Source organism: Anoplopoma fimbria, chromosome 5 (assembly GCF_027596085.1).
Source record: "Anoplopoma fimbria isolate UVic2021 breed Golden Eagle Sablefish chromosome 5, Afim_UVic_2022, whole genome shotgun sequence".
Lineage (NCBI taxonomy): Eukaryota > Metazoa > Chordata > Actinopteri > Perciformes > Anoplopomatidae > Anoplopoma > Anoplopoma fimbria.
The window spans coordinates 15,555,538-15,579,188 of record NC_072453.1 but is presented as its reverse complement, the minus strand read 5'-3'; the positions used below and the strand labels follow the sequence as shown (position 1 = coordinate 15,579,188).

At 38.9% G+C, this 23,651-nt stretch overlaps 1 protein-coding gene across 1 annotated transcript; it reads left to right on the top strand.

Annotated features, from left to right (window-relative positions):
- The first annotated feature begins 581 nt into the window (after positions 1 to 581).
- LOC129091818 (leucine-rich repeat-containing protein 51-like) lies at positions 582 to 2,926 on the top strand. The gene is made up of 4 exons (XM_054599515.1): positions 582 to 659; positions 1,137 to 1,342; positions 1,662 to 1,810; positions 2,791 to 2,926. The coding sequence occupies exons 1-4, from the start codon at positions 608 to 610 to the stop codon at positions 2,924 to 2,926; spliced, it is 543 nt and encodes a 180-aa protein (XP_054455490.1). The 5' UTR covers positions 582 to 607.
- The last annotated feature ends 20,725 nt before the right edge of the window (positions 2,927 to 23,651 follow it).

The window sequence follows — 23,651 nt, the reverse complement described above, 5'->3', positions numbered from 1 at the left end:
CCTTCCAGCACTAAATTAACCAATTAACATGTTATATCCTGTTTGCCTAATCCGTACAAAAACAGAAGTCCTGGCCTCCTGTTGTCACTAAGCCCAACCAAGACACAGTCCCAGACATGTTTAAAGACGATATATCAGCCAGACAGTCATAACGGGAAAACAAATCCAGGCAAACTTCATATACAGGGGAAACGTCAGTATTGACAGGTCTATGAGGGCAACACGAGCTCCTGAATGAGCAGCTGTGTCACCAGTCAGGTGATCGAGGCAGGAAACTCTGAGGGAATCCCAGGTGATTGAAATTCAAACAAATTGACTAAAACAGGTTTAAAAAATATACACAACAAACATATTAACTTGAAAATATTGATTATGTGTGAGTGAGAGAAGTCATGAGCCAAATTTCAGTTTGTTTGTTGCCTTTTTATTGTTGTTTTGATATAAACTTTTACAAAAAAACATTTTGGTCGTTGCTAGGAAACAGTTTCCCTTTGTTTGTTGTTTTTTAGTTCATTTAGACTCATGGTGATATTTCTACAGAAGTTCAGCAGTTTCATCTGACCATTGTGTTGTTGCTGGATACGTGTGAAGACCTTTAGACTTGAACATGTATGGTCCTCCGGTGGATCTGTCATTTAAAGGCCTCGTCAGTGCTACAGGTAACGTAGTATCATATTCCCTCTAATAGTTTTTTTAATTTGTCTGAGCTTACTAACTCTGAAGTAGGTGAACATAGTATTATTTTTTACTCCATTATATATTCCTACAGTTCTCCTAGGCACTGAGCTTTGCAGTAATAACTTTGGGCAATTTGCTAACATTTATCATAGGATCAACATACCATGGAAAGGTGCTATTTATGTCCTATCTGCTTTTTTAGTTTAGTCAAGTTACTGTGATGAAAGTGTTTTACCTTATATGTAGCTACTGTATTGTCCACTTGCTGTCACAAACACAATATTGTAATGAATAGGCACCAAAATAGACTACACTATTAAATAATTTCACATAAAATATACTACAAACCAAGACCTTTATAATCAAATGATACTGATTTAACATAAATATAAATGTAAATATTCCAGAAAAGTTGCCGGTACTTCATTTTCACTGTAATTGCTTTATTTGGGGTTTAGATGCACTGGTGGTGAACCCCCGAACTGGCTGTCGGCCTTTATACAAAAACTTGGAGGGGAAGTACCGGAGCCGCTCTTTGCGTCTCAATAACAACAGCCTTGCTGACCTCGCCAGCCTCGTCTACATTTGTGATCACTTTCTGGCTCAACCGTGGAAGATCGGCTGGCTGGACTTGTCGTTTAACAAGATCATACACATAGAACAGGTTAAGCTTTCTTTTCTCATGGCTTGTATGTTTGCATGTTTGCTTCCTGTGTTTCTTAGCTTTTTTTATCCCACGATCACACTTAAATATCACACATTCATTGTTTGTGTAGCCATTGTCATTAACAACTTTTAAAAATGTACATTTGTTTATCTATTTTTTACTATATTATACTTCTTCACACTACACTTATTGTATTTCTCTGCCAAGGAGGCTGTCATTTCCCAGCAATTTATCTATCACCTTCTACCAGTGTTATGTCTGATTTACTTCACTGTCTTAAGTCTGGCATCAGCTCATGCAGGTGTTTGTTTTCCAGGTTGTGTGTGAGCTGCGGGAGCTGCGTGTGTTGTACCTACATGGCAACTGCATCTGGGAGCTGTCAGAGGTTGACAAGCTGCAGGAGCTGCAGCATCTACACTCCATCACGCTACATGGAAATGCCATTGTAAAAGACAAAATATACAGGTGGAGACTTCATTTTCTTTCAGTTTACACAGATGTTATCCCAAAATAACTTACACACACATTCTGCTTGTCAGCTAGATGTTTGGCTGTAATATGCTTCTATTTGCAGCGATTGATTCTAGGTCATAAAACTAGTTGAATCTGATTGAGCAGACAGAACAGAACCAGAAAGACCCAAACCTGTTAGTTAGTCAAGTTGGAGCTATTTCTATCTACTTTACATTTTGGTATCCAATGGTTCCCAAACAAGATAATTGTCGGGGGTCATGAGATTATTAATGGGGATGGAAAGAGGAAAAAACTAGTTTTAAACAATTCAAACTTTTCAAAACGTGTTTTATATATTATATTTTATAACTTATAGTATACTTTAAATTAATGAAGTATATAATATTTCCCCTGAAATGTAGTGTATTAGAAGAATATAGTAGCATAAAATGGAATTATTTCGGTAAAGTACAAGTACCTCATAACTGTACATAAGTACTTGATTAAATGTCATTACTTACTTTCAACCACTGAAAATAGATGCATGGCAAGCAATTAGGTGACATTTTAAGGCACTTTTAAGTGGAGATCAAGCACATATGACAATTTAGATCCTGTTCCCATCTGCATAACAACACACACACACACACACACACACACACACACACACACACACACACACACACACACACACACACACACACACACACACACACACACACACACACACACACACACACACACACACACACACACACACACAGAAAGAGGGTTTCCTTCATTGGTTAGATTCCTGAAGCATTCACTTTCTTGATTTAATTTTCGTCTCATTTCATATAATCATTTATGTGAAATACCAGGAAAGTACAGACAAGATCTACTTTTTTAAATTAAATTTTCCATTTTATTATATGGCGGCACATTAAATGTCCATGGAGCCTGGAGTTAATTAAATATGTGTGATTTGTATGTGTGTGTATGTGTGTGTCTAGGAAGCATGTGCTTTTTACACTGCCTCATTTGAAGATGATGGACTTCAGTGCTGTGACTCGCGAGGAGCGAGTCTTGGCAAATGTTTGCCATCCCCGCAGCAACCGTGGCAAAGTCACCAAGGAGAGTCTCCCATGACGGCCACCAGTTCCTTAAGTCATTCATTTGATTAATCGATTTTTCACCCACTCCTGAAACCACTGTACTTTGGAATTAAATATTTTCTTTCCCTAAATGATTTTATCCAGATGAATTGACTAATTAAATGCTGCCAATAGCTAGCTTATATAAAGTATTTGTGTCTTGCTTCTTCTCTCTGAGTTAGTGTGGATAAATTACAGAAGAGCACAAGGTAATTGACTGAACAAATAATGATCAAATAACTAATATCCTGTTAGTATTTGTTGACGATATTAAGTGCAGATTAATTCTCATACAAAGTGAATTTATAGTAAGAAAATAAGCATTATGTGTTTAACAACTGGTTGTAAAACATGAGAATATTGGCCGTTTTTTCTTGTGCTTACAGGTATTACTGATGTAAATAAGTCTTTAACAGCACCAGATTACAACAAGAACATAGATGTTCTTTTAATTTCAGCCAAACGTTCTTAATATTGATTTAGTTTGATTTACTTTTTTACCTCTGCCTCTTTTTCAGAGCACACAACTTCTATGTTTTGCTCATGCTTATGTGTGCCATTCAGCAGTTCTGATTATGTGGCAATAGAGTAAAAATAGGTCACCTAGAACTAACTATGAAATATGACAGCTTTGTACGTGTGTGTGTACATATTGTACCCTTTGTATGAAATGTGAATGGAGGATAGGTTTGGTGTCAGTGTAAGCGGTCAGAACCAAATTAACAGACACACATGAATGTGAGTACATGCACACACACGCTAAAATATATCACAAATATGAATGTGAAATGTTCAGTTTGTATTGTAAACAGCTTTGTGTCTCTGCTATTACCATCCGGTCTTGTTAGAGAAGAAATGTGGACCATAAATCAGCCCAGAGGCTGATTTAACTGGCTGTCCTCCAGGCTCTGTGTGGTGCAGAATCACCTATCACTGTTTCCCCTCTGCAAAACCTTTAATTGGTGCGATGGAAATGCCCCTGAATCAGCATTTAGACCATGTAACTCAAAAGCAGACCGCTAAAACCAATGCAAATGAAATATTTTGTAATTTAATTTATATCTGAAATTGGTAATTGTATAAAGTAATTCTATATGACAGTATTCAAACCTCAGTTTCCTTTGAAAACTGTAATAACATGGTTCTTTTAAAGCTGCATTTAGATCATGTATTTCAAACTGTGCAGTGACGCCATTATCAATGAATTTATTTCAGTCAGGGTGGCAGCTGCTCTCAGCAGGATTGCTCCCTGTGACTCTACAGTGCTTGAGGAAAAGCTCCCATGCACTTTATAGATTTTGACTGCTGGTTAGTTACTGTACATGGATGTCACTTTTAGTGTTGATATTCCAGATGTGCTTTTCTAGCTCACATGTTGAAGGCGGTAGTGAAGTGCCAAACATTAAATAGCAAGTTGTTATGTAGCAGCAATTGGAACCAAATGTCTATGTTCTTCAATTAATAGACAGCTGTATTTTAGCTGTTTGAATCTGAAATGTTTTCTTAATGTTTAAAAGGTATGTTTTTTGTTTGTTCCACACTGAATGGTATATGGTATTCCTAGCCCTTCAATATACAGGCTGATAATGACGTCCCAGCTCGATGCAGCCTCAAGCTCACACTTAGTCAGAGCCTGAGGGCTAACTTCTATAGTAGTGCTGTTAAATGTGTATACATATATATACTCCAGAGGAGAAGGGAGCCGGTAAAGTTAGCTTATACTTAATAAAGAATGTGTTACCTTTTGTTTTTATTAGCGATAAAGACCCAAATGAATATAGCATTCGTATTAGTTGTTGCACTTACTGTATTCATATCAGTTCGCTGCACTTATTGAATTCGTATTCGTTTACTGCACTTATCCTATTCGTAGTAGTTTGTAGCACTTATTATATTCATATTAGTCTGTTGCAATTATTGTTTTCGTAGTAATTTGTTTCTGCACTATACTTTTGCTCTGGTTTATGCTTTAAGATGCTTGTTTGAGAAAGGAGATGCACTTATGACTTCTGGTGACTAGTAGTTCTCTTGAATACCTATGTTGAATACACTTCCTGTAAGTCGCTTTGGATAAAAGCGTCTGCTAAATGACTGTAATGTAATGTAATGTAATGTAATATAGTTTTTATAGCCCCTCTATATAGGCTGGAACGTTTCCTGAAGGCCAACCTTTTGCCCACACTTTAACAGTTGACCTTCTGATGGCTAACATCTACAGTAGTGTTATTAAATGTGAATTGTTTGCGCCATAGACATAGAAAGGAGTAGAACATGCGTTCCCCTTCAAATCAACGTAGCACAATGGTCAGAGTGTTGCTGTTGCATAGAACGTAGCGGGCTACTCACTTCAGCTCACTCATGCCAGCGTTGGCATCCTTTGCATATTTTTTGTCACTCATCATATACGTACATACTGTACATGGCATACCATTACCATCATTTTGGACAACATCTCTTTCCAGATGAAATTGCTAGGTTTCCTATAAACTTAAATCAAAATCCTGTATTTTTACATCCTGTGACCTTATTTTTGCAGATATGATAATGTATTATTGGAGTACAATATACATTGGAAGGGAGTAGTAATTCATCATTATCTTAGTCACATTACTTGTCTCATAACTTTTAATAAACAGCTGTGCCGATCAGAGTCATGCACGAGGAAAGTGACTCACCATATTGAGTAGTGGGAGTGCAGACCAACTTATACAACTAGAAAAATAATATAAATATCCTTAAGGTGTACAGGGGCTAGGTGCAGATATAATGCAGCACCAATATGCAGCCAAAGGCAGATGATGTGTCTTTCAACAGTTGAGTTATCATGATTATTAATCCTTTTTTTTTTTTTTTTACGGAACACCCAATGTTGGCCAGAAAAACAGCCCACAGTCCTTGGTGACTGACTGGTTGGTATTTTTTGGCCAAATCTCACAGTGCAACTGCATTACTGTAGTCAGAAACAAATGAAGGTGTGTAGAAGCTGGCACAAGCCACAGCTAAGCAAGTTACCTGTTTTCCTTTCCTTCCAAAACAACACAGTGTGTGTCATGGCAGTATGACAGTATGACAATGTTATGGTGAAAAGGAGAGACCTGAACACAACTGCCAAAAATACTGATGTCCTAGTGCTGGAGCTGCAAAAAATAGCTACAAACAAAATGGCACTTCAAATTAAATTAAACATGAAGTCTTCCTGTACAAGAGGACCAAGTTCTCCAATGTGGCAGGCAGTTCAATGATATGCAGGCACGTTGCATCCACCAGTCAAACCCTGATGTGTGTAAAGCACCATGACCGTCCACACTCCTGCATCATTGTGGCTAAGTGGTCACTCTCACCGCAGCCACACATGCATATTATGGGAGGAAAATGTGTTCTTCCTTACTCCTGCCTTAGGGGAAATATCAAAGTCAAAGCTTTCATACATGAAAAGGACGGAGCAGAACTGCACCTAGCGCCGTGTGGCTTTGATGTGGTCTGAGCAGGCAGGCGACATGCACAAATCCCAGTAATCCTCGACACTAAAACTGTACCGCACTGCTTGATCGTCACTGACACACCCCCTACCGGGCCTCTCCTCCCACTAGGTGCAGTCGTTCTTCGCTCCCTTCAGGAGATATAACATCACTACAGGACACAGGCGGTGTTTATATATAGGGATTCTGCTTGTCAGGTGTGAAAGCTCAACTTCCCATCAGGCAGTTATACTTTCAAGTCGGGGAGGGAATCCAGCTCGAGAGTCATAAATGACAGGGTCCAGAGAGTGTTATTGCATGGGCCCAGATGTGCTGAATAAATCATTTTTCCCAGACCTAATTAAACACTTACTGCCTAGCCCCGTTAAGCTATTAACATCTGCTCTGCCAAATGCACAAGGGCTCCAGCACTAGATGACTTTAATGTTTGCAAACAGAATAAATATGATATTTTCTTTCATGTTGCACTTCCTCATTTCATTTTCTCTGTTTAAATTTTGCTCTTTGTCTGTAAGTTTCTCAGTGTATCTCAGTGATCTCACTCTTAACATTTTTGTGGAACATCATTGATGAATGAATCCTTTACTTCTTCTTTTATCAAAGAGAATACATATTATAAAACCAATGCTGACACATGTGCTTATCACATTTCTGTTTCTCTCACATTCTTATAAGAAAAAGTGCCCACTGTTATACAGTAATTCAAAATTGGACAATACATGCTATCATGTATAAACATACACATATCCACAAAATGATGTAGAATATCTGCAGTATCAGTGTAATTGAAGGTTATAGTGCAAAAACTTTAGTTTGAGTGAGGGTAGTGCAAAAGTAATTGTATGGTAATAAGAGAATAGTTCAATGTACATTTCTCAGATGCAGTTAAAGGTGTAGAACACTGCGCAATTTGGATCCGGTAGAACATGTAGAGCTGAAGTTAATGAGAAAAGTCGTAAAATGACGGTGGTGTGCAGATGAGTAGTCTCACAGCCTAAGGAAAGAAGCTGCTCTGTAGTCCGGTGGCAGCGGATACTTCTGTATCGCTTGTCAGGCGGAAGCAGGGTGAACAGGCTGCAGACGGGGTGGGTGCTGTCTTTTAGCATCTTTTGGGTTCCGCGCAGGCACTACACCTCTCCAATATCACTTACTATGTTTGCATGCACACTAATAACCTACTCTCATTTTGAATATGGCAATATTCTAAATGTGATACGGGTCATATATAGGGGATATTCCGTTTGGATCATTCAAATGTGGCCTTATTTCGAATTAAGCATTTAATTAATTAGCTAGCCACACATAGGACTCACATGCACAGACATGTTAATATGCACACGGCCGGCCCAGCTACATGAACAAAGCACAGAAAAGCTAGGATTAAAACACTAACAGTGACTTCTTTCTCTGCTCAAGTAGGAATTACTTCACTATATCTTTTCATAGCTAGTTGTTTGCTTCTCTATTACTGTTCAGAATGCCGCATATAGAACCTTTGAAGGGCGTAGCTGCAGGCAGCGGTCATGGCTGCTTTTTAAGTTAATCGGAGTATGCGCAGCTGCATGTAAACAAAAACATTTGTGGCATATTCAATTTAATTTGCCATGTAAACAGCTCAGTCGGAATATTGTCTTTTTTGTAGTACAGGCGAAACAGGAATATTTTGTGCATGTAAACATGGTCAGTGATGCTCGGTAGATGGGTATAAACAATGTCCTGGGTGGTTTTAATCACCCGCTGCAGGGCCATGCACTTTGCGAAGCCAGTTACCTGTCAGGATGCTTTCTTTTGTTACTTTATAAAAGTTAACAAGAACCTGGCACAGGAATTCTGGATTCTTAAGTTTCCTAAATACCTAAAGGTCAGCCTATTGCTTCGGGAGTTCTGGCAGCAATTGTGATTGAAACAGATATACCTCTAGCCTTGTTAGGGACTGTCCATCCACTGCTTGGGAGACGTTTCTGAAAGGTCCCGTAAAAAAAGAAGCCGGCTGCACTTCAATAGAAGCCGTTTCGGTTAACAGATGTATATTTGCAAAACCAACCACATGGTCCTCATCGGTAAAGTCTATTCTCTGGCAAAACTAAAAATACTGTTTGAAAACACTTCCAATAAAGTGTAAATCTCACCTTTCTGTTGCTTGTCTAAGTTTGTTTTCGAGAACAGCATCCTCTGGCACCATTGGCTCATTACTAAACCCTGAGGCCGGAGAGTAGAAAACCCCCACTGGTACAAGCAAATATAAAAATGAGATTTATGCTTCATCTGAGTGTTTCAAAATGTATTTTTCCGGTTTTGAAAGAGGAATTACTTAAAATAATGAGCACTAACTTTTTCCAATGTAAGTCTGGTTAACAGCTGGTGGAGCTGTTAACCAGACTTACATTGGAAAAAGTTGGACAACAGGGAATAGCTGCTTCCCTAAGCTTTTCTATGTGACGACCTGGGGCTGAGTTACCCTATTACTTTTACTTCTACTGAAGAATATTCACTAGTTAGCTTTCTTGCATTAGTATTAGTGAGAGTACAGAGGAAAGCACATCCGCATATTACACCACTGTCATGTCACACTTTGGGTTAGAGCTTTTGGGCTCAGTTAAGGAGAGACAAAGGGTAACAGAGGAGGGGTCAGAGAACCTTAGTACACATATTTGGATAAAAAACAACAGGCTGTGATTCAAAGGCAGCAGCTCTAGAGAAATCACAACTTTCTACCTGCTTGTGTAGCTGACTTCTGCACTGCAGAGTCAATCATGTGGAAAGAAACCTTTTTGGATCAATAATATTATATAATCAACTGTGTATCCTCAGGTATGTGACAGTACCTTGACCCAGCAGACTCTCAGGCTTTGAGACTGACACTGCACCACTTTTTATTTCCATAATGGCATTATCAGATATTCAGTATGTCACCTACAACTAATTGCACAGACTCAGTGAATGATAATTCTTTTTTTTTTTTTAATCCATCTTGTGCTTTGTTGTAAAAGACAAACCTCTCTTGTACTGGTGGTTTGTCATGATTAGTTCAGGCCTACTGATCTTGGCTGCCATTCCCTGAGCTCAATAGGATTTGGTGTAATCCCACAGAGCAGAGCAGAGCAGAGCAGATGGACCCACAAGTAAGATCGCAGTGGTATAGGGGCTATAAGGGGCCTGGCCCTCTGCCTTGAAACCCCTTTTACTGGTAGTAATTTCAATCCTTTAATTGTATATTAAGATTTAGAAATTGAGTTATTCTGCAAATGTTATGGTTGGCCAGATCAATTTATAACCAATAGGTATGCATCATTTAGAAATAAATCTATCGTATAGATGTAGCTGTTGCAGTTATTGCTGCGTTGGGCGTCACATATAGTATACTGTAATCCTACAGAGCAGATGGACAGACAGGTATGTTCAGTCATATGGGAGCATAAACTGGACTGCCTCCATCCATCATATCTGAACTTTACCATCAAATTACAAAATAAAGAAAGTCATTACTAAATGCACTGTAATATCATTGAGCAGATGACCGTCTTACAACTATCACTCTTCCTATCCTATATTTTATTGGCAGAGGATAAAGCCCTGAATGACAGATAATTGTGGTTGAACTGCATTATTATAGCCACAGTAGTCTGCTCCATCACTGCTGCCAAGCACACCAGGGCTGTGTATCACTTTTTTAATGCTGGGATTTTCTCATGGTAATACTGAGAAAAGCATTTTAATTTTGATTTGCAGATGACACATTTTAGTTAAACAACTGTCCAAATGTTTTGTTTTTATCATAGATGTTCAGTTTACTGTCGGTAATGCACCACTTACCGACAGTTTAAAATAACTCCAGGGATCCAAAATTTCACCTCCTTACACCGGAATAATCTGGTGCCAAGCCTTTTCACGACTGGCGATAAACTCCAACTATTTAAATGTCTGATAAGCAACATATAACTTAATATATGGGGAAGTAAAGGTGGAAGAGTTGACCCAAAGTTCACTCTAATTTGGATAATTTTTTTACTGCACTTCTCTGCCCAGATGGGCTATCAGAATAGTCAAAAAGTCAATTAGGTCAATGTTTACTGTTCCTGTCTTCTCCTAGCCTATTTCTACTCTTATGTTGATATATTTTAAGTGCCAATATGTAGTTTGGGAAAGTACAAAATAAATCATCCTTTGTGATTGCCTAGAAAGTAATCTCCTTTCAAAACAAACAGTGAACAGATCCGCTGGCTGAGAGAAACCTCGACAATATAAAGCTGGTGAGAGCTCAAGAGCAGGATTACACAAAAGTTTTCTCTAGAGACTTTAGAGAATCATTAATCCTCACTGAAGACCTACAATCAACTTTTTACAGAGTCTTTGAACAAGTTCAGTCTTGCTCCTCAAATCTAGAAAGTAATTATTTTAAAAGGCGCTGACTCTGCATCTCAATCTGTGCCAAAAGACTCATTACAACTTTACAATTATTTGGAGGCAGTATATTTTGTACAGGCTACCATTTATGGAGTAATGAGTGAGGGAGTTATGTTACTTTTATTTAGAATTAATAGTCAACACATTTGGTAATAGATTAGTTCTTTCTGTGTATAAAGACATGGCAGTTGAGTCAATTGGTGTTTTAAATAGTGAATAGTGGTATGTGTAAGCTGCAGAGTGGTGGGAAGTAAGTATGTTGTCAAAAAAGAGACTCAAGTGATGTCATTTGAGTCAGCATCAGTTGGTGCTAAAGACTACAAGTTGGAATAATGTGGGAGGAGTCACAAAGAACTGCGCTTACCAGACCTCTTTGGTTCGCTCCTCATCTCTGCTTGAGGCTAGCTGCTCGATGCTACATTAGCCTGTGCAGCACAACACACCTAAATCTCTGACCTGACTGCCAGCGGTAAAGTTGCATTGTGGGTAATGCAGACGCTAGGTTCTGTCAAGGTGGAAAAATCTGTGGAATATATTAGCTGTACCTCTGGTATTGCTGCAATGTTGTTTTTGGAATGTAAGGCTTTTCTTAAGTACAATTTGAAGGCCCTTTTTCGATATTTTTATATTTTCTGCTACTTAATAAAAATCTATTTTCCATTGAAAACATCATCTAAAGAAATATGATGATGCTCTAGATTTAACTATTGAAACCCCTTGTTAAGTATAAGTATATATGGCTCAACATCCACATGATACAACATCTAAAATGCTACAACATTAAAGCTGATATATGTATATAAAGTAATGCACACTCTGTTCTGCGTAATGAGTACCATTAGCTGATAATAGTTGTGTACTTTTAGGTTTAAAATGACTATATCTTACTTACAGTGCGACCATTGATGATGCCGTGGTGACGCCAACTCGGACTGTGAGGAATCTGGGTGTGACCCTGGACGACCAACTGTCGTTCTCAGCAAACATTGCATCTGTCACACGCTCCTGCAGACTCCTCCTCTACAACATCAGGAGGATTCGGCCCTTCCTCACTGAGGAGACGGCGCAGGTGCTCATCCAGGCTCTGGTCATCTCCCGCCTGGACTACTGCAACTCACTACTTGCCGGAGCCCCGGCGTCGGCCATCAGACCTCTGGAGCTCGTCCAGAAAGCTGCAGCACGTCTGGTGTTCAATCGCCCCAAGTTCTCCCACACAACTTCCCTTCTCCGTTCTCTACACTGGCTCCCTGTAAGAGCTCGCATCCAGCTTAAGACTCTGGTGCTAGCCTACAGGGCAGTGAAAGGAACAGCTCCTTCCTATCTCCAGGCCTTGGTCAAGCCCTACACCCCCACGACCACTTGGCTCTGCTGCCTCGGGGCGATTGGTTGCCCCGTCGCTCAGAGGTCCCTGCGCTGATCCACCCGGTCACAGCTTCTTTCTGTCCTGGCCCCTCAGTGGTGGAATGAACTCCCCACTGACGTCAGGACAGCAGAGTCGCTGCCCATCTTTAGGCGCAGGCTGAAAACTCACCTCTTCAAGAAGTACTACCCTGAGCCTTCCTCGTAGCACTTATTGTATTCATATTAGTTTGTTCTTATTGCACTTATTGTGCATTTCATATTAGTTTGTTGCACTTATTGCATTCATATTAGTCTGTTGCACTTATTGTATTCATATTAGTTTGTTGCACTTATTGCATTCATATTAGTTTGTTGCACTTATTGTTTTCGTATTAGTCTGTTGCACTTATTGTTTTCGTAGTAATTTGCCTCTGCACTATACTTTTGCTCTGGTTTATGCTTTAAGATGCTTGTTTAAGAAAGGAGATGCACTTATGACTTCTGGTGACTAGTAGTTCTCTTGAATACCTATGTTGAATACACTTCCTGTAAGTCGCTTTGGATAAAAGCGTCTGCTAAATGACTGTAATGTAAAATGTAATGTAATGTAATCCCAAATAACTGGGGGCTGCTTTAAATCTAAGTAATAATAACACTCCCTTCATCCTCTCCTGTGTTTTCTCTACTGTCACCGAGCTCTTTCACAGTGACCACCGGTATCTGGCCTGGTCGAGGTCCAGCCTTTTGCTACTGTACGGTGCACCTGTAGCAGCTCTACCAAGGAAACCACACTGTGAGATAATCAGGTCATTTCTGCGCATGTGGAGTTTAGATGAGACAGAATGTCACTGTGTCATTTAAAAAAAAAAAAAGGAAGATGTGTGAATACATTTAGTGTCTTTGTTGGTATAGCCTCCTAACTTTTCTGGTATGAGTGGATACCGAGGTGTTAATGTTTGCTTTTAGAAGGACCAGAGCAGAACAACCACCGGTGCTGCTGCTCGCTGCTCCTGCGGTAAAATGCACCACAAGCTTCCGACAAAAAAAACCTCCCTGTCTGACTCCGCATCGCCTCTCTCTCTCTCTCTCTCTCTAATGCCATTAGGTGTCTCTCTCTCTCTCCCTCCCTCCCTGTCTCTCTGGTTGAACGCAAGGGGGAACACTAGAGGAGGCATCCTGTTACCCCGTCTCTCTCCTCCAGAGCTCACAGTTACCTTGTAAGTCCCACACTGGAGACTGAAACTAAAAAGAAGACCAGAGGAGAAGGAGTCTATTTTTCCTCTATCCTTTTATTGTGTGTGTGTGTGTGTGTGTGTGTGTGTGTATGTGTGTGTGTGACTTGAACATAAATTCATTTTTCTTCTCGTCCTGAGGAGCGGACAGCGGTATTCTTTCCTCCCTAAAAAAAAAAAAAAAAAAAAAAAAAAAAAAAGAAAAGTGGAGTCGGGTGGATGAGTTGTGTGGATGTTATTTTCTGGATATTCTCTTCGGGCTGTTTTTCCTACCGAAGGACCAGAGACGGACAAACAGTGTGTGGGAAAGTAGATGTGTGTGTTAAACATATGGCTTCAACGAGGACACCGAGGTAAGTGTACAATGTGCACCTGTGTTCTTCAATGAAACATCTCTATTCCGATTCACACAGTATGCCTGGTGGTGAGTTTACTGACCTTAAGGCACCCTTTTTATTTTTTATTTTTTTTTTCCATTTCTTCTATTTTCTCCTATTCATTCACTCTTTTAGAATAGTACAGGGCTGCACAGCTCCTATTATTCCTCTAAAGTGGGTACATTAAGAAGTTTGCATGTGTGCTACTGTTCATTTAATACAAATACAACTCCACTGGCTTTCTTTGTTACAGTATCTGTTATAGGACTTTGAACATTTGGACCTGAGAGATGGTTTAAATGGGTGGATTCGCTGTCCGCGGTGCTGAAACGGGCTGAGGAGGATTATTGGTGCTGGTTTAGTAAATTGACGACAACTCAGCACATTTATATGCAACACGCTGCTGTGTTAGATCTCCTCCAGCTTTTGTTTTGTCAGTGATGGACAGAGATCATAATGATAAAGCTTGCACCATACTGGCTTTACCACAGTGTATACCCTACAGCTAATATTGGCTTTTTCCATGTGATATTAGTTTGGATTAAAGGAGTTAAATGCACATTTCTAAGTGCTCGTAGTGTACTGGGGTTCAAACCCATTTTATATATGCGAAATAAGTCATTTTGTTTGTAATTGATCTCCACTCTAATCTGATAAACCAAGAGTGTATGTTTTCAACAAGTAGACAGCGCTTATGAGCTGCCACAGTAACAGCATATGTGGTCTGTCTCAGTGGTCCTGTCACAAGGTTACCTCACAGCAGCCTGTGTGTCTAGGATTATGAAGAGAGAGAGAGAGAGAGAGAGAGAGAGAGAGAGAGAGTCATCCGATTACTTTAAATTAGGGGCAAGCTGTCGCCTCCTCAAGAGAGAGCAGATAGTGAGGGGAGAAAGTCAAAGTTGACGAGGTGGTGGGGGGATGTAAAGTAGGTGTAACAGGTAAAGTATGTTTCTGTTTTTGTTCTCGTTGATGATTTTGATGCTTTAACAAAACCCTTATTATGAACTTCATCCTGCTCTGGGTGTCAACATATGTGCCCTTATGTAATGTGAAGCTTTGCTCAGTCATGTGTGAAAGTGGCTTGTACACACAGGTAGAGCTATTTAGTGCTATAAATCATAAGAAGTGACTTAATATTGCTGCTGTGTCTGTGTGTTATAATGAAGCAGTGTGAGACTGCATTTGAGTGTCCAATACCCACTGGATTATTATGTGCCAATCGACCTGTATGTGTGTGTGTGAGTGTGTGTGTGGACGGATGGCATTGTGTGTGTGGTCCCATGTACGTACCTACACGCATGCTAAAGTGTGTGTGTGTGTGTGTGTGTGTGTGTGTGTGTGTGTGTGTGTGTGTGTGTGTGTGTGTGTGTGTGTGAGTGTGTGATGAGGGGTCAGACAGACAGAATGTGTTTGGTGAACCTGGGACCCGTCCGCTCGACAGCATGTCAAATCCTGTTAGTCACGCTGGATGACAGACGCGGCAGGACTTCGATTTAAATAACTGCTGCTAAGTCCTTGCCTTTTGAAAGGGAGATTGTCTGTTGAGTGATGTATTCATTTATTTGGTTGGTTAGTTAGTTGATTAGTTATTAGTGCAGAAGAAAAGTCCATTTACGATCCTTCAATTTAAAAAGCGCCTCTTTCTTACTCTGCTTCTTTACCTGATCTGAAAAAAAAAACACTTACAAAATGTTGATTCTAGGGAGATTTGTTACTCTTTTTGTCAGAACACTCCGAAGTTATACTCCTTTATGTTACTGATCATATTTGACCGTTGCACTGACTTCACGAATGACTGAATAAAATAACCAGAAATGCAGTTTTTAATGAGATCTTTGGCATTTTATCTTACAATCAGTCTTGCACTGATTGGAAGGTATCCTTCTTTAAAGTCAAGTACCTTCTTGACTCTATATTCAATTAATGCCATTTAACTATTTGATACGGTGTGGTAACAAACAGCACTGACTACACTTTGAATATTTTAGTGTAGTTTGCTCTTAAACAGAAGTAATCATCATCTCTTCTGAAACTCCCTGGGGTTCACATATAAAGTGTGTAGTTTTAAAGTTACATGGATTACAAGTGATAACAAGTGAGTATTTTATGATTTAACACATCGTCCACTGCAAAAAATAGTTTGCAATAAATTGAAGGATTTCTTATGTTAATGTAAATGTGGCCAAAATTATAGAGGTTCAGAGTCAAAGTCCTGCTGGTACGCCTGTTGTATGAAACACACATGGGATGCTAAATTAACTACGTGGCTCTGTAAACGCTGCTAATCTGGGTCCCAAGGTTCACAATTAGGAACCACTGCTTTTGTCCACACTACTCCTACATGCTTCCATTGCCTTTTATTTTAAAACTACAAATACTAAATACTAAAAACAAGACATATAATACTGTGAGTGCATTTAAGATTGTTCCTTCTTGTGGCTTCAAATGTTCTTTTTTTTGCAGTTTTTCTATATAATAATAGTGTATGATGTGCATAGAAAATGACCAAGAGACCAAACCAAGCAATTGCAGATGCATTAAAATGTCAAGAATTTGAGTCTAGCTGTTGAATATAAATAGAAAGCACACCATGTGGTACTGGTGTATTTCATATTCGGATGCATGGAAAACTTATTAGATACAAATGGATTTCAAGAATAGAACATGTACAGTTTCACATTTCCCATTGCTACTTGAATCTAACCTGGGTAGTCAGATACAAGCTATCAGGAGTGTTGCTGGCAAACAATCATTGTTGTCCAATGTTGTCATTGTTGAAATTTATATTTAAATTAGTAGTGAGATTGGAGTGTTGCTGTTTCCTCAGTAGGGCCAAACAGAGCCAAAGCTTACTGATTGGCTTTGTTTTCACAGAGCTTTGCATGGCTGGTAGAGCCATACTCAGGTTGCATTACGATCCTCTGAAGCGGCTATACTGACAATAGTTCACATTCAAAACTACTTTTTTCCACCCCTGGCAGTTGTCTGAAATTAACACCTTAACAAAAGTTTTGGGGGAAAGTTGAAGGAGAACTAAACAATCCCATTGATTTGGTAAAAGCCTCATTGATCTTGCAAGACTTATGCCTGTGGACATGATAATGGTCTTGAGTTTGACTGTTTGAGCTGTCAAATTTGGCGAACCATTTTTGTTAGTTTTTGTAAGATGAATAAGTGTACCGGCATTGCTTTAAAATAGTTTTTATCCCTCTAAATGATCACAATGTAACATATAGAATTGTATATAATATTTGTGTCTATGGTTAGCTTTGTTGGGTGATTCTAACATGAAAATGTGCCCTATTTAGCATAAAACAATAGATAGCATTTAAAAGTACAATGAAAAAAGTTTTTATTTCATGGGGCTTTTTATTTATTAAAGGTTGACATTGATTTTTACATTGCGCATTATATGTTAATGAATCAAATAAAATAATGGAGCAGTGACCTTGATTCAATTTTGTATCTGATTCATAACTCCTTTCAACCTGGATGCTAATTACTCCATCAATGCATCTATTCCTCTCAACATAAATCAAATAGGACAGTTGTGAGTGCATTATGATTCTTTAAACATGACATAAATATTAGATACGAGGGAGACTTAATCATTTGGTGTTGTTATTATAATTTCTGTTATTATGTTTATTTCCAAACATTAGAGTTGCAGATTGTTTTAAAGTGTTTTTTCTTTTCCCAAATCAGCAAAGTCAGTAAATTATTGAAGGTCACGTTCTTTAATTTCACCAACAGATCCCTCTATGCTCACTAAAGATGTAAAGCTTATTTTTACATTTACTTACTCCCCACCTGTGATATCTGTTCTCCTTCTGTATTTCAATCAGGAGAGACAAGTGAATGAAGAAAACATTATAGTTTATTATAACAGATGATGTGTGATAATAAATTCTTGATAGAAGGTCTTCGGCGCTGAGACTCTGCTGGGAGATTTGTAATCGGCAGTGGTGTATAAAGTACCCAAAAGCCATACTTGAGTAAAAGTAAAGATACCTTACTGGAAAATGACTCCAGTAAAAGTGAAAGTCACCTATTAGAATACTACTTGAGTAAAAGTCTTAAAGTATCTGATATTTGCTGTACTTAAGTATCAAAAGTAATTTTCTGATATTAAATGTACTTAAGTATTGAAAGTAAAAGTACAAGTAAATGCTGTTAATAAAAAAGCAAAGGGTCAGAATTTTGAGAATTATGAAGTTTATTCTTTTAAGTGCTGTGGCCACCATGACCAAGGACAAGGAGTTGTGTTGAAAATAATTGGGTTGGCTGTGATCCATCCAGGAGCAACAATGTTCAACATAATATATTGTACATAAGTATACTTTTGCATCTACTATGAACTTATCATCATAATTCTCCGAAAAATCATGGAGGAGTTGTAACAGTGCGTTTATAAGTATGCTCATTCCGACGAGAGGATGTAGAGGGCAAATGCATAATATTGTCTTCAGCAAAAAATATCAACTTGATGCATCAGGTCAGTGTTTTGAGAAAGGACACCTGCCTTGTAAACTCCTATGGGCCTGATTTGAACACAATCGGCAAAGGTTTTGCTCAAGCTGAATCTGCAATTGGGCGACTGCTACCATCATAACTCGATCTGATCATCTACAAAATGACTCAAATATCAAAAGATAAGATAAGATAAGATAAGATAATCCTTTATTAGTCCCGCAGCGGGGACATTTGCAGGCTTACAGCAGCTTAGAGTAAAGTGCACACAAGAGACATAGTAGAAGAAGACAAGATAAAAAATAAAAAATGAAAAATAAAAAATAAAATAAAACAAGTATTATAAATAAGCAATCAGGTAGGGAGGAAAAAAAAAAGGTGGGGGCAGTGAAGACAAAAAAAAACAATAACTGAAATATTACATTTACAGACAGAAAACCCCCCCAACTATTTTAACTATTTTAACTTTTTTAACTATTATTGCACAGTGTAATGTGTAATGTATTGCACAGGTTTTTATTGTCATGTCATTATTGTCATGATCAATACTAAAGCAGCACCGAAAGTAACAACCCAGTCATTACTTGAAATTGAAAAATGTCCTGTTCATCTTCAAAAGAAGTTGGTTTTCAAAATTGCGAGAATTCAGTCTCGCTCTTCTTGGGACTAGTCCCGCGATGCTAAATAGCCTTTCACAGGCCGCTGAGGCAGGTAGAGGTGTGTTCAGCTTCACAGACAGCTTGCGCACAGCTGGGAAGGATTTCAGCAAGTTCATGTGATCTGCTGAACAGGCCAAGTATCCATCCAGTTGTTTGGTGCTGTCTTGTGCTTGAGATGACTGCAGGGCGGAGAAGAAGTCATCTTCATCAGAAGAACTGGACCTGGTGGCATCACCTAGCTGCAGGGAGGATTCTTCCATGTGCTGCTTGATGTAGTCCATTCCTGAAATATAGTGAGGGTGAAAATATAAATGATAGGATCAATACAACTTTCTAACATGTCATGACCCCAACCTAAGGTTTTGTACTAAATAGTTTGTTTTAATTTGAGGTTTATACATTTAGTTTCATGCACTGTCCATGCATCCATAATTGATTTGTGGATTTGCCAATATTACAAAGAGTCAAAATGTACACCCATACACTTATTTTTCACTATCCCCATGTTGTCTGCTAGATATCTTAACAGGTTTATGCTAATTATGATAACTAAACATGTAACGTTGCGGCTCATGGGATTAATCTTAATTTACCTCAATGTGTTTCCTGAGGTTGGATGGGGAGTTTTTGAATGCCAATATTTCAGTAGCTTTGGGTAAGCATAAGAGGCTCTTCATCTGGTACGAAGAATCTTTCACTCCAACATAAGAAAACATTTCTCGCACATATGTCCCCGGGTGTTGGTCTTCGTCACCACCGTGGTTTGTTGCGGGAGTAGCAGGTGCTTCCGTTTCTGCTTCCGTCATGAAACCAGTCATCGTAGAGTGGAATTCTACTCATGTAGTCGCTCGCTAGCTGGCATCCTGGGCATCACTGGGCATCAACAAACCGCGGCTTTGAGAGCACTTGTTTGCAATTGCACATTAACGTGATTAACCAATGATTTAAACTTGCTTGCTAGGACCAGTCTGTGTTCCACCACAGAACCACTGGTCTGTGTTCCACCACAGTCCCCGACGTTGGTCTCATGATTCATTTTTTTTCTAAAGATAGATTTGATTTTGTAGCGAGTAACGAAGGTTTCAGGGGAAATGTATCGGAGTCAAAGTATCAGTTTTCTTTGCAAAATGTAGTGAAGTAAAAGTGAAAGTCAACAGAAATATGAATAGTAAAGTAAAGTACAGATATCCAAAAAAACGACTTAAGTACAGTAACGAAGTATTTCTACTTCGTTACTGTACACCACTGGTAATCGGGGGCGTCTGCCTTGAGCAGCAGCAAGATAAATCCCCCCATCGAGTTCAGACACTGGTGGTGGTGGTGGCTGATGATTCTTCTTCGACTGATGGGGCTGATGAATCTAAGAAGCCTGGGCGATGATGGGGAGACGGAGGGACTCGTAACATCAGCATGATTGTGCTTAAGGCAGAGAGAGAGAGAATCCTGTTTAAACAGAGACAGCAGCAAGATGATAGGCTAACGATGTGGGTGTGTTGCGCTGCTATTGGATAGATGGGACCAGCTGATGAGAACAGCTTATAACAAGATTGACAGCAAGAAAATGATGAAAGAGCATGCGTGAGAGTAATGAAGGCATGATATACAAGAATTAAAACTCCACGCCTGAGAAATGAAAAAGTAAAGTCCACCTGACTGAACTTACGCTAGAGCCTCATTTGGTCCCTTCCTCCCAGCGGCCAGCCTACCTATTAGAAAGATGTCATATTGTATTAGCCACACTCATGTGAGCATGGCTAACTATTCTTATCCCTGACAGATTGCAAGCTATGGCTGACTTCTTCCGTTTCTATCTAAAGGGTAGACGTGGACGATGTAATCCTCCTAGGTATTGGCCAAGTCTATCAAAACCATATGTTCTCTTTCTGATCTTATTCTTATTATTAAAGTTTCTGCAAATGAACCGCCCAACTCCCATGCATTTATAATGTAGTGTAACCATTGTTCATGTCTACAAACTGCATTTCTTAATACAACCACAGATAACAAGGGCTTGTTATTTTGTTCTTTTTGTTCATCTCAACTTCTTATATTGAGTTGTTCTTTCAAACTTTACCATACAGTGTTGTTGAACCTGGGAGTTATATATTTGGCTTTATGCTCAAAACAAGCTGTTATAGAGATGTCATATTGAGTTAGCCAAGCCTCTTGGCTGCTTAGTAACTAAGAACATATTCTGTGGGGTTCTGAACTAAGTTGAAATGTCGTACATAATTCTTGATAATATACACCTCCACGGGCATTATTCTGCTTTTACTATAGTCCCATGGGGGGAAAAAATGAAGACCATTCATTTATATTGTCATATGTGTTTTGCAACCAATATCTAAAGTTTTTTCACAAGCACTGTTCTCTGTTTCCCGTGTAACCCTGAGGTTTTTGCTAATAACTGGAACAATCATTACCATCCACTAAGGTTCTTGTGCAATGAAAACATTCACTGCTGCAGTTAATAGGATGGACCTTACATTCGACTTGGCAACGGGAGATATTTCAAGTCCGCTCAGCTCATAGCACACTTTGGCTCAGCTACGAGCCAGACATCTAACATTATGCCCGCAAGATTCAAAGTAAATGCACAGCAGATATAATTTGACAGTATGTTTAAACACAAGACTAGCTTGCCATCCAGCCAAGTCCTTGTCCACAGCCTGAGTTAAATTGATAAGTTGAATAGGGAATTGGGAGAGACCATCACGGAAATGTGTCAGTTAGTTCAGAGAGGCAGTGTAACTTGCAGCATGTGTGTTACAGCGGTTGTGTTCAGAGGATGAGGCACTGACTGACTACACTCAACGTTTTGAAGAAGATATTAAAATGTATTATTTCTTTATTTTTCATTAAATGTGGCCAGGACATTAATTTAGAGTGGTGAAGAGACAGTTTAACTGGAACTACTTAGTATGTGTCCATTATCAAAATTAATGGACACCCTGTGGCCAATCAGAATTGAGTATTAACGCAGAACATGGTTTAAGTAAAGATAATGGAAGGAGTGAAACTACGGTGGAGATATTTTATAGTCAATCTCATCCTAGTGGGATTCTTAAAATTAATAATACATTTCCCATGAATGTTGTTTTGCTTTACAGAGCACAGCAAGCCATTGTTTTTGGAGGAAAGTAAAAAACCTGTACACCACCTGTGCTAAGAGAGGGTGAATATTAGACTTGCATCCATTAAGTGGACACAAACAAGACCCCAAATGAATGACATTTTTTCTCATAACTGTTGGGTGTGTAAATAAGTTCGAACATGTTCACCATATCAATACAAAAGGTATAATACCCAAGGAAGATCTTGGGTATTATCTACCCAAGATCTTCCTTGTTGCCAGTGTTTTGGTACTTTTTGTAAAAAGAAAAAAAAACAAGTTTAATGAAATCTTAAGTAAAGAGGTAAAAAATGAAACACCAAAGTATGGTTTACATTTTGTACTACCTTGTCATTTGCAAGTGCCTTCATCATTTAAAGTGTTGATTGTAGAAAGAAATGTTTAGTTCAACATATATTTCATAATGTTGCACCCAACATTATGAAATATATGTTGGATGCCAGTTTGGTATGTGATTGTTGTATGTCCTCACAGCGACTTACACCACCTGCGATGCTGAAGAGTTTCGTTTATCTGCTTTATTCTCACGTATGGCGTGGTGAAGTTTTGATGACTTAGTCTGTTATGTGCAAACTTCAATGCAGGAACGTTGGTCCTCATTGACATGTTGTTGTACGTTTGTCGGTTGCCTTGCCAGGTGCAGTTTTGAATGCTTCTGTGTAAGGGATTGAGTTGACATTCGACAATACAACTGAGTTAATTATTCCTAACAAGATTATCTGCCTGCTGGCCAAAACACTGCCTGGAATCTGCATATCTGGCAACCCAGGCAGGAGAAACAAAGAGGCTGCCCAACTTATTTTTTGTTTGTTGTATTTTTGTGACACATTTTTGGGGGATTTTGTTCATTTATTGTGAAGTGCTTTAAAAATGATATTGAATTTTCAGTGAGTAAACACTCACTTAAAAAATAATTCCAACAGGCCAAATCATAACAAATAATAAAGAATGTGAGCACGAAAAATAAAGTGAATGCAAATTAAGTTATTCTTGTTAGTATGCTCACGAAAGGAAATAAACAACATGAACTCAACAACATCCTAACGCCCCACCCTATATTTACATTGTCCTACACCTGTAGTTTTCAAAACTGGGTCAAAACTTAGTTTTTGGTTGCTTGTGAAGGGCCCCTGTACAAGGAGAAGTTTACTAGCTTGAATAATTTCCAGGGATGAGATTAAATTAACCTTTAATTTTAAGCCTGTGGGGCTGAATTTCTGAAAAACCCCTGTCCCACTTTAATACCCTAAGTAGCTTTCTATCTGATCAGGGGCTCCTAAACCTCTTCAGTCCTGGACCAAAATAAGAAAGACTAAGTCAATGAGCCTTAGACATATTACAACATGGTACTGTGTTTGCCATAGAGATTCATCATCTCCACTGTGGATGCTTACTCATAATTTAACATATTGAGGTAATGATACATGGCCAACAACAGTTGGTGCAGTGGCAATCTCTTTAGTGTGGTTGGGAATGTGAAAGTGGGACATAACCAATGGGCAATGAGGTAATGAATTAGCAGTCTTTCACCAATGTTGCAGCCACCTAAAGCAGACTCAGACACAGCTGCAGCGGTTATTTTGGGTCAGAAATGTGTTATTTTACGATAGGCCAAGTGATAATTG